This window comes from Amblyraja radiata, chromosome 9 (assembly GCF_010909765.2).
Source record: "Amblyraja radiata isolate CabotCenter1 chromosome 9, sAmbRad1.1.pri, whole genome shotgun sequence".
NCBI lineage: Eukaryota > Metazoa > Chordata > Chondrichthyes > Rajiformes > Rajidae > Amblyraja > Amblyraja radiata.
In genome coordinates, this window is record NC_045964.1 from 46,033,823 (window position 1) to 46,045,889 (window position 12,067).

At 40.9% G+C, this 12,067-nt stretch overlaps 1 protein-coding gene across 4 annotated transcripts in view; it reads left to right on the plus strand.

Moving 5' to 3' along the window:
* Nucleotides 1-12,067, plus strand: part of txndc16 (thioredoxin domain containing 16) — a 94,191-nt gene that overhangs the window by 10,611 nt on the left and 71,513 nt on the right. Inside the window, exons 2-6 of one of the 4 annotated variants that reach the window (XM_033027286.1) lie at nt 76-170; nt 628-873; nt 3,946-4,028; nt 5,602-5,675; nt 8,543-8,617. In XM_033027286.1, the coding sequence (XP_032883177.1) occupies nt 717-873; nt 3,946-4,028; nt 5,602-5,675; nt 8,543-8,617 (389 nt within the window). In that variant the 5' untranslated portion in view covers nt 76-170; nt 628-716. The other 3 variants (XM_033027284.1, XM_033027287.1, XM_033027288.1) reach the window with 3 other exon arrangements.

The window sequence follows — 12,067 nt, forward strand, 5'->3', positions numbered from 1 at the left end:
TTTCCATGCTGTATCTTTCAATGATTATAATTCTGAAGTTCACAAATCAAAATGTTTATATTTCTTCTGTTACAGACTTCAAGACTTTTTCATTTCTCCTAACGGTGACAACATGGATATTGGATAAGGAATAGGAGGTCTATCAGGCAGCAGAGAAGCCCAATGAGTTGGTGGATTCACTTTTGATACTTATTGACCATTTCTTTAGCTGGCAGATCTTGGCTCTTCTGTAGAAAGTGGTGTGCCTGCAAAAATTCCAGTAACAGTTAAAGACTTTAAAGATACTGTTCATTATATAAATGTTGATTTTAATTTTCATCTGAAAACATTATGATCAGCATACTTGTGCCAGGTTTGAAATAGAAAGTTGATATTCTAAATATAAAAATCTTCCAATGCACTTGTTTATGTATCTATTCCATTAAATGGGATTACTTAGAGATGGTTCTTAATTTGTCATATTTTACAATAAGTAAACTCTTTTACCGCCTAACGAATGCGTCCCGATGTTACGCCTCATACTTTGTGTAACACTAAATTTAAAGATACTGTATGTGGTAGTCATCTTCATGATCAGTTATACATAGTTTGTGGAATAGGTCTCACTGTTAATTTATTTTTTTCCAGATTGAAATGAAGAACAAGATGGTTGAGGATTTCATTCGTATTATTTAAGCAATTCCTGAAATCATTGTTGCCTTTAACTATCTACTAAAATGGTTCAAAGGCATTACTATCTTTACTTAATTTTGTTGTGCACTGGTCAGTTCAGTGTTGTTGATGGTACAAAGCTACTTCCCAGTGTAAATCAGCAACACTTTGTAAATATTCTGCAGTCTGGAAAACCTTCTTTGATATACTTCAAAAGAATAAGTAAGTATTAGCTTGATTGGATTAAATATTTCAGAGTTCTGCATTAAAATAAAAACCTCATGTTATTTCTGTTTATCATATCTATATTACTAAAAGTTTGATCTCGACCACTTCCTGTTGTTCTGTATATTGATTTTAGAAAAAACGCTGCCACTCATGGCTTTGATTTTTGGCCATCTTACTCGAGTCCCCCTCCACTGCGCAGGACAAGAGGATTTTTCCCATCGATGAAAAATAAAAGAGTTATTAGTGTTTAAAAAATGTTGAGATTCTCTCTCCTGAAGGCCACACCCCTTCCGGAGGGACTATAAAACCCAGAATTGTTGTGCCTCAGTCAGTTTCTGCAAGATGGGGAAAGCGAGAGGGTCACATCTCTCAGTCTGAGCTGTGAATAACACTGTACACATGTCTACTAAACTGTGAGTGGTTTTACTGACCTGTCAGTGCCCTTAATGTGGTTTGAAAATATAGTTTGGAAATGCTAAAGCTGTGTTGCCTTTGGTTTGGAAATACTACAGCTGTGTTGCCTTTGGTTTGGAAATGATAAAGCTGTGTTGCCTTCGTTTGGAAATGCTAAAGCTGTGTTGCCTAATTAAAGTTGCCTTGCCTAATTAAAGTTGCCGTGCCTAATTAAAGTTGCCGTGCCTAATTAAAGTTGCCATGTCTAATTAAAGTTGCCTTGCCTAATTAAGTCGCCTTGCCTAATTAAAGTTGCCTTGCCTTCTATATAATTAAAAGTCTAATCTTTACCACTTCCTGTTTGCGCTTTATATTAATTTTAGAAAAAACGCTACCACGTATGGCTGTGATATTTGGCCATCTTACTCAGAGTCCCCCTCTGCTCATCAGGTGCCGAGGATTTTTCCCATCGATGAAAAATAAAAGAGTTATTGTTTAAAAAATATTGAGATTCTCTCTCCTGTCAATCACACCATGAAGGCCACGCACCTTCTGGTGGGAGGTGGGGAGGGACTATAAAACCCAGAAGTGTGGACGTGGCTCAGTCTCTGCAAGATGGGGGAGGGAGAGGTCACGACTCGCTGTCTTTAGTGGCCTTGCACCCTGCTTGAAATGGTATGAAACTGCACTTGAATTTGGTGGCCTTGCACCCTGCTTGAAAGGGTAAGAAACTGAACTTGAATTTGGTGGCCTTGCACCCTGCTTGAAATGGAATTTCAAGGAATAGCCGTGAGTCAACTGCCAGCCCACCAGCCGTGAGTGAGTAAGCTGCCAGCACAACAGGACTTTCCATTGTGGTGTGCCAGAGAGGATTGCTCCGATCGCTGGCCTGGTGACTTTGACACCGTGGGTACTGTGGCCCACGGAGCTTCTAGCCGCAGGCGTAGAGTGGACTTATCATCCAGAGCCTGGGATCCCTTGCCAGGGATCGCCGAGAAGAGCTCCGAATGCTGGCCCGCGGCCTATAACATCCTGAAGCCACGGCCTGCGAAGCTTCTAGTCGCGGGCGGGGTGTGGGCTTACCATCCGGAGCCTGGGATCCCTCGCCAGGGATCGCCGGAGAAGAGCTTCGACCGCCGGCCCGCGGCCTATAACATCCTGAAGCCACGGACTCCGGTAGGAAAGCACCGATTTGGGACCTGCAAGTGTGTTCCACCGCCTGTACATCGGGCCGCCTGTAGTGGTGACTACGGAGGGTCTATGGCCCCGACCACGGGTGAACAAAGGAGGAGGACTGGCTGAACTTTGTTGCCTTCCACCACAGTGAAGAATGCTGTGGTGGATGTTTGTGTTAAATTTTTATTGTGTATTGTGTGTTCTTTTTAAGTGTATTGCTGCTGGCAAATTCATTTCACTGCATGTGATGTGCATGTGACGAATAAAATTGACTTTGACTTTGAAATCTTCCCTTTTTATAAACTATAACCCGTCTTGCAATAAAGGCCATTTGTCCTCTTAACCGTTTCATCATATCTGCTTGCTAACTTTCTGTGATTCATGCACAAGAGGGCCATTTTGCAGCTAAGTTGCGATGTTGAGTGCTTAATACAAGAGTCATTGAGTCATAGAGCATGGAGACATTTGCTTGTGTTTGGCCCATTATCTTTCTAAATCTTTCTATCCATGCACCTATCGAAGTGCCTCTAAAAGCCTAAGAATACTGGCCTCAACTACCTCCATTGGCAGCTTTTTCCATTTACCCACCACCCTCTGAGTGAAAAAAATGCCCCTCAACGGCCACTCTCAATGTGAACCTGTGCTCTCTGGTTTTGATTCTCCTACCCTGAGTAAAAAGACGATGCTTTCACCCTATCTATTCTCCTCAAGATTACATACATTTCTATAAGATCCCTCAGCCTCCTGCACTCCAAGGAATAAAGTCCAGCCTGCCCAACCTCTCTCTAGCTCAGCCCCTATAGGATTCAAGGACACTCGAATGTTAAATAGCAGAGAACTGATCAATTAACTTTGAAGAGCACAGCTCCAAAAATAACTCAAAATTATTATAATTGGATTTAAATTGAATTTCAACTACTGGGGAAAATTGTACACAAATGTTTCGATCTTTGACTGGTCTGTGGTATTCACTTGAAAAGAATCAATGCAGATTTCATATTTGAGTTTTCTTTCAGAAATTGTCTAATTCGTCAAATTAATTTGAATTTCATGTGAATGATAATTGAACACTGTACACTGGTTATTATCAGTTGTTCTGATTAAATCCATTCCTCCTTTCCATCTTTATTCAATTATAATAATTAGATTGTTGTACTAGTCGTGTATAGGTACGGGCCAAGTGCAGCCAAGCAAGACTAGCTTACGTGCGGCATCTTGTTCAACATGGACAAGTTGGACGGAAAGGCCTGTGTCCATGCTATATAGTTGGCAGATCACATACATATACATATAATAATGAGTCTGAAAAAGGGCCCTGACCCAAAACATCATGTATCTATGTTCTCCAGACCTGACCCGCTGAGTTACTCCAACATTTTGTGTCTTTCTTCACATATACATAATGTAGGCTGGCATTTGAACGCAGTATCACTTGCTATTTATTATGGAAGAAATATTGTTTAAAGCACTAACACATCACTGTCTTCTATGTTTCAGCAAACCCATCAGTCAGCCTTTTCCTTCAACAGTTAGAACAGTCATCAGAATCACTTGAGGAGTATGGCATTACAGTGGCTCAGGTGAAGTAAAATTACTGGGATAAAACAATTTATTTTAAATGCTGTTTATTATTAAGAATAGGATGCTACATTTGTAAATATGGGTGCGATGTGAGGCTAGAAAATGTATTCTTGATTTTAATGAGAAAAACCTGTTTCACTATTAAATTCAACAAAGTGAATGGAAGTTTAACTGTCCAGCTAGCACAGTGGTGACCATATTGTAACAACAATAGTTGTTTTGCAAAGTGTTGTTTTACCATGTCCACTCCTGAGGTCAGCCTTGGCTATCTTAATATTTGGAGGAATAAACATAAGTGCTGGAGGAGCTCAGCAGCATCCATGGAGGGAATAGACAGATAATGTTTCCTTCTAAAAGACTGCTACCTGACCTGCTGCGTTCATCTGGCATTTTGTGTTATGCTCAAGATTCCAGCATCTAAATCTGTGCCTTGATATTTGAAGTTATTGGTTGGTGGTGTCTGCAGAAAGGGAAAATAATTACAGTGCTATTACAGGTGTTATAGAGTCATACAGCTTGGAAACGGGCCTGTCGACCCAATTCATCTATGCAGATCACGATGCCCCGTCTAAGCTGGTCCCATTTGCTTGCTTTAGGACTGTATTCCTCTAAACCTTTCCTATCCATGGACTTGTTCAGGGGTCTTTTAAATACTATTATATCACGTGCAACAACTACCTCCTCTGGCAGCTCGCTCTATATACCCATTGCCCTCTGAGTGAACAAGTTGCCCCTTGGGTTCCCATTCATTCTTTCCTCTCTCAGTTTAAACCTTTGCCCTGTTGTTCTTAATCCCCCTATTCTGGGAAAAGGACACTGTGCATTCACTCTGTCAATTCCCCTAATGATTTTATACACCTCTACAAGGTCACCGTTTGGCCTTCTGCGATCCAAGGAATAACGTGCACGCCTGCCTAACCACTCCCTATAGCTCGGTCCCTCGGGTCCTGGTGGCATTCTCATGAATCTTCTCTACATTCTTTCCAGCTTATCGACTTTGCTAATAAAAGCCCTGTCCCACTGTACGAGTTCATTCAAGTGCTCTCCCGAGTTAAAAAAAAAATCAAACTCGTGGTAAGCACGTAGAATGAACGTAGCGGGAACGTCGGAGCTCGGGGACGTCTCTAAGCGGCTCGTATCGCTAACGGCAGGTACTTGGGAAATGCGATAAGCTCGTGAAGATTTTCCAACATGTTGAAATATGTCCACGAGAGCCCCGAGTACCCACGAGAGGCCATTACCGTAAATCTCCGAGTTCGAATCAGGGCAAACTCGGGAGAACTCTTGAATGAACTCGTACAGTGGGACAGGGCTTTAAAGACCCATGACAGGGACTGCAACCGTTTACGAATTAAGTTTTTTTTCTACCTCCCCAAGCACAACTAGGAGAGACAGTAAATAATATAAAAGAAACCATTCTCGGAGCATTTGTATTTCTTGAGGAATGGAGGAAAAGATTGGTGGAACGTTTTGGTGGAAAAAAGAATGTTAATTACTAGAAAGCTAGGTATTGTTGCATGTATAAGCATTTTTATACATTATCGTATTAAAATATTCTGGAACTATTTGTAGGTCGACTGCACCATAGAAAACGTGCCAAAATATTGTGAAAATAACCTTGTCCTGAAGGAAGCCTACCTTTTCCGGTAAATTGACATATATTTGTAATACCATTGTGGAATGTTTAAAACAATTTCAATTTGAGGTGAATCTTCTCAATTCCGAAAGATGTGGTTGCTCAGCCAATATATTTATGCCGTTAGATTTTCGGCCCAACTCTGGTTCTTGATTCCCTTACCCTGGGTAAAATACGGTGTATTAATTCTTTCTGTTCCCCTCATGATCTCATACTCCTCTATAAAACCACCTCTCCTCCCCCCCCTCCCCCACCAATCCTACTACACTCCAAGGAACACCTGTAAGATCATTCATAGACATGAACCTATCAATTTCTGTTTTTAAAATACCCAATGACTTGGCTTCTACCGCCATCTGTAGCAATTAATTCCACAGTTTTACCACCCACTGGCTAAATAAATTTGTCCTCATCGCCATTTTAAACGTATGTCTTTTTATTCTGAGGCTGTGGCCTCTGGTCCTAGACTCACCCACTACTGGAAACATCCTCTCCATGGCCATTCTATCTAGGCCTTTCATTATTCAATAGGTTTCAATAGGATCCCCTATTAGTCTTCTAAAATCCAGGGATTAGAGGCCCAGAGCTATTAAACACTCCTCATACGTTAATCCAATTAGCTCTGAGATCTGCTCGTAAACCTCTTCTGGACCCTCTCAAACCTCAGCACATCCTTCCTCAGATTTGGGGCCAAAACTGCTCTCAATATTCTGAATGTGGCGTGACCAGCGACTTATAAAGCCTCAGCCCTCAACCTCCTGTGTTAGTATTGGGCAGTGTTCAAGAGCATGATGCTGCTGGGTAAAGTTGTCTTGAACCTGCTGGTTATGGTTTTAGGCTCTTGTACCTTCTTCCTGAAGGGCCTGTCCCACTCGGGTGACATTTTCGGCGGCAGCCTGAAAATAGGTAGACAAAAATGCTTGAGAAACTCAGTGGGTGAGGCAGCTTCTATGGAGCGAAGGAATAGGTGATGTTTTACTTATTTAGGTATTAAGATTACCAAGAAACACAAGGATTTATTTAAAGCTAATTTTACACCTCTAATTGACCATATCAAACAACAGTTTACTAAATGGTCACCAATGTCCTTATCTTTAATCAATGCAATTAAAATGTTTATCTTATCTAAATGTTTGTATTTATTTCAGATGATACCAATTTTTATTGCTAAATCTTTCTTTGATATTATTGACTCCAAAATTTCTTCATATATATGGCAGAATAAACATTCCAGACTAAGTAAAAAATACTTACAGAAATCAAAAAAAGACGGTGGTTTGGCACTGGCGAACCTTAGATTCTACTATTGCTCGTTATTTAACATTTTGGACAAAAGATTTAGAAGATACCCAATGCCCAGGATGGATAAACCTTGAACGTGATTCTATGCAAGATCTATCATTGGCTTCTATTCTAGGGGCCTCGTTACCTTTTACAATTATGAGATTGAATAAATATACGACTAATCCAATAATAAGACATACATTCCGAATATGGTTTCAATTTCGTAAGTTTTTAGGATTGAATGATTTTATCTTATCGAGTCCTATCGTATCTAATTTTTTCTTCTAACCTTCTAGTACTGATTAAGCCTTCCTGTTATGGAAGAGGAAGGGATTAGTAGCTTTTCGTGATTTGTTTTTGGATGGTTGTTTTATGTCTTTTGAACAACTCTCCAATAAATATAATTTACCTAACTCACACTTTTTTAGATATTTACAAATTAGACATTTTTTGAAGGCTACCCTTTTTTCCGTTACCACATCAAATCGAAATCTTGGAAAAAAATTTACATTTGAACCCTTATCAGAAAGGCTATTTATGAGTTGATTTTGAAATTACAAATAGATACATTTGATAAAATTAAGAATGACTGAGAAAGAGAACTCCAAATGTCTCTATCTATAGGTAGAGGGGAGTTCAGTCTACACTCACTGAATCCATCCCTGTGAAAAGTTAGAGACAGTGATTGGATCTGGAAGCGGGCCAATACATCTGTAAATAAAACTGAACGACTCAGACATCTTTTCATTTGCACAAATGATTTTATTGTATTCATTTTAATATATTAATGTTTAAAATCCATGCATTGAAGGAAGAATATTTTACAGCCCATCTGTGGTCCCTAACCCCAACCCCAACCCTAACCCTAACCGGGTGTCACCCGCAGGACAGCATACGTCAGCGTGTGACAGGGTGCATGACATGATGAGACACCCAGAGACACCCAAATGTTGCCCCTGGATTTTGAACATTCCAAAATCCAGGGGCGACAGGGAGACACCGCCCGTCACCGCGCGTCACTATATGCGTCACCACGCATCACGCCTTGGACCCGACCACGATGCGACAACCTCTTTTCAGGCTGTCGCTGAAAATGTCGCCCAAGTGGGACAGGCCCTTAAGTTACAGATCCAGGTCTTGCACCAACGTCTTGCAGTACTGTAGAAAATATTGAGTGATAAATGGGAATGATAGTGAAAGACCAAACCAGAAATACAAACCAAGGTTGTAATGAAACAAAGGATGAGTTTGTTGGTGGCAAAAACAATATTTAGCACCATTTTTACCAATATTTTCAGTTTGAAAGCATGAGCCCAGTTTGCAGTTTGAATTTATGGAACGTAATGGTAATTCGAAGGCTATAAAGAGCCTAAATTAGGGATAACGTGTTTTTGTTTTTCAAGTTTCCACTGTGCTTCACGTTTAACAAGAATTAAGTTCTAAAATTGATTACGTTCAGTTTGTTGAAAATATCTCACTGATATCTTTAAACTGTCACTAATGGAGTATATTTAAACTTGTGGCCAATACTGGAAAGCTGTATGTAATGAAAACTGTTAACTGATGCTTAAAATTATGTTTTATTTTTACTAGGGGTAATATATTGCTTAGGAGCTTTGCAGTTGATACATTATTTGATGTGGATGCAATTGTTGCAAACATTCTATTGTAAGTATGTCAAATATTTTTTCTATATTGAACTTGGTTACAGTGAAACGAACAAGAGCAAATAGTTACAAATTTTAAACAAAATGTCTATGTTTTTCAATAGAAAATTAATGTCCAATGTTACTTCATCAAACGTCTGCATGCAAGAATATTTTATAAACTTAAAAACAGTGCAGAGAACAATGCAGCACAGAACCAGGCCCTTTGGCACACAATGTCCATGCCAAACATGATGCCAAGTTAAACTAATCTTCTCTGCCTGCACGTGATCCATATCCCACCATTTTCTGCATATCCATGTGCATATCCGACAGACTCTTAAATAATGCTCTTGTATTTGCCTTCACCACCAATGCTGGCAGTGCGTTCCAGCCACTCTGTAAATAAAAAAAATCGCGCCCCGTGCATCTCCTTTAAATTGTGTTCCTCTCACTGTAAAACTATATCCTTTAATCCTTGACATTTCCACCCTGGGGAAAAAAGGTTCCGACTAACTTTCCTATCTGTGCCTCTCGTAATTTTACATACTTCCATCAGGTCTCTCTTCAGCCTCCGATATTCCAAGTCATTCAACCTCTCCTACAGCTAATACCCAAGCAGCATTCTTGTAAACCTCTTCTGAATCCTCTCAAAAGCCTCCACATCCTTTCTGTAATAGGAAACCAGAAAGGATTTAAAAACTATATTTATTACTTTGATTCAAACACTTGGTTTCCACTAGCCTTACATCCAATTGTTCTATTCCAGTATGTTTCTTTCCGGTATCTTAGTAAGTGAAAGGGTGGAATCTAGACCAATAATTTATTTGCTATGAAACTGCGTTATATCCTAGACAAACTCAGCGGGTGAAGCAGCATCTATGGAGCGAAGGAATGAGTGGAGAGAGTTAGTAGTAATTTCCCTTACATTAGGAGCAGTTGCTCTGGGGAAGATTATTATTTTGATCTTACAGTCATAGTGATACAGTGTCGAAATAGGCAACGTTTCGAGCCGAAATTTTGCCTATTTCCTTCGCTCCATAGATGCTGCCTCACCCGCTGAGTTTCTCCAGCATTTTTGTCTACCTTCGATTTTCCAACATCTGCAGTTCCTTCTTAAACATTATATCCTAGACAACATTTGTTTTCTTATCACCCTCAAAATTTATTGTGTTCAATCACTTTCTCTTTTTTGATTGAAAGATGCAGCATGGAACTAGCCCATTGAGTCCACGCTGACCATTCATCATCTGTTCACACTGGTTCTATGTTATCCTACTTTCGCATCCACCCCCTACACATACCAGGGGCAATTTACAGAGGCCAATTAACCTACAAACCTGCATGTCTTTGGTACGTGGTTGGAACCAGAGTACCCAGAGGAAACCCACACGGTCACAGGGAGAACGTGCAAACCACACACAGACAGCAACCAAGTTCGGGGTTGAACCCATGTTTTGGGCACTGTGAGGTAGCAGCTCTATCACTGTGGCACCCTAAGAACTTACCAATTACTGAATTGTTGTAAGTAATACATCAATTGGTTAACTGAGTGGAGAGAGTCAGTAGTAATTTCCCTTTCATTAGGAGCAGTTGCTCTGGGGAAGATTATTATTTTGATCTTAGAGTCATAGTGATACAGTGTGGAAACTAGCCCTTCGGCCCAACTTGCCCACACCGGCCAACATATCCCAGCTACACTAGTCCCATCTGCCTGCGTCTGGTCCATACCCCTCCAAACCTGTCCTATCCATGAACCACTACTCCTCTGGCAGCTTGTTCCATACACCCACCTCCCTTTGTGTGAAAAGGGGGTACCTCTCAGCTTCCTATTAAATCTTTTCCCCTTCACCTTGAACCTATGTCCTCTGGTCCTCGAGTCACCTACTCTGGGCAAGTGACTCTGTGCATCTACCCGATCTATTCTTCTCATGATTTTATACACCTCAATAAGATCACCCTTCATCTTCATCACAGCTTACTGTTCACTCACCTTAGCTTTTTGTGGTTAACTGATATCCTCTAACACTGCAGCATCCATTCCAGGAAATCGAGGGATATGGATCACATGGAGGCAGAGGGGATTAGTTTGGCATCATGTTCTGCATGGACACTGTGGGCTGAAGGGCCTGTTCCCGTGTTGTGCTGTTCACAGTTCAATTTCTCCATCTCTCATCCTAAATCTATAATAAAAAATATATGAAAAATCTAACAAATTAATAAAAACTAATTAATAATGACGAACTGCACAGACAACACCAATATAAGCCATTCATTAGGTTTACCCGAGGGCGTGAAAGTGATGAATATCCATTTTCGGACAAGATAGTACCATTTATTTACAATGTCTGCAGCAATTCTGTACAAATTCTATAGCATCACACTCAACCAACCATAGCGATATGATGGAAGTTAGTTAATGTACTATTCCATTAAATCACACAATGCAGTAAAAAAATTATTGTACCTCGTGAGTATATTTTCAATGCTCATCTTTGCTTAAAACTGTAGTTTAAATGCCACATAATGCATCATGCTAAATCCAATTCAAAGTAAAACAAGACTGATTTGTTGTGTGAAAAGGGTATCAACCTAAAATGTTGTATTTCCATTCCTCCCGGAGATGCTGGCTGACCATCAGAGTTCCTCAAGCACTTTATGTTTTTCTCAAGATCCCACAATCTTGTGTCTCTGTGATTTCTTATTCTCAACTGGTCCATGTTTCTATGGCTTCTTTGTGTATTTGTTTTCCATTCTTGGGCAATGAATGTAAGACCCATTTAATGATATTTATAGATCTGCAACGTTCCATCACACTTCAAAACAAGTGGTCTAGAGGAAGCCGCTGATTGGTGGAAGCGGACTAGAGGAAGCAGCTAATTGGGAGTAACCCCAGATACTCCCGGCCCTGCTGATTTCTTCCAGCACTTTGTATTTTTTTCCGGGGTTCAGCAATCTGCAGTTCCTTTTTGCATTCCCCTTACTTCCTCCTTAATTAAGGTAAGGGGGGAGTATGAGTGCCAGGGCAGTTTACTGTTCTGGATGTCAGATGTGGGAAGTCATGGAGTCTGATAGCCTTCCAGACGTCTACATCTGCGCCAGGTGCGTCGAGATGGGGCTCCTAAGGGACCGTATTAGGAACCTGGATCAGCAGCTCGGTGACCTCTGTCTGGTCAGGGAGAGTGAGGAGGTCATAGAGAGGAGTTATAGAGAGGTGGTCACTCCAAGACTACGGGAGGCAGACAAGTGGATCACAGTTATGAGGGGCAAGGGGCAGAGGCAGGGACTAGAGAGTACCCCGGTGGCTGTACACCATGACAATAAGTACTCTGTTTGAGTACTGTTGGGGGGGGGGGGGGCAGCCTACCTGGGGGTAGCGACAGCGGCCGGGCCTCCGGCACAGAGACCGGGCCTGTTGCTCAGAAGGGTAGGGAAAAGAAGAGGAGGGCAATAGTAATAGGGGACTCTATAG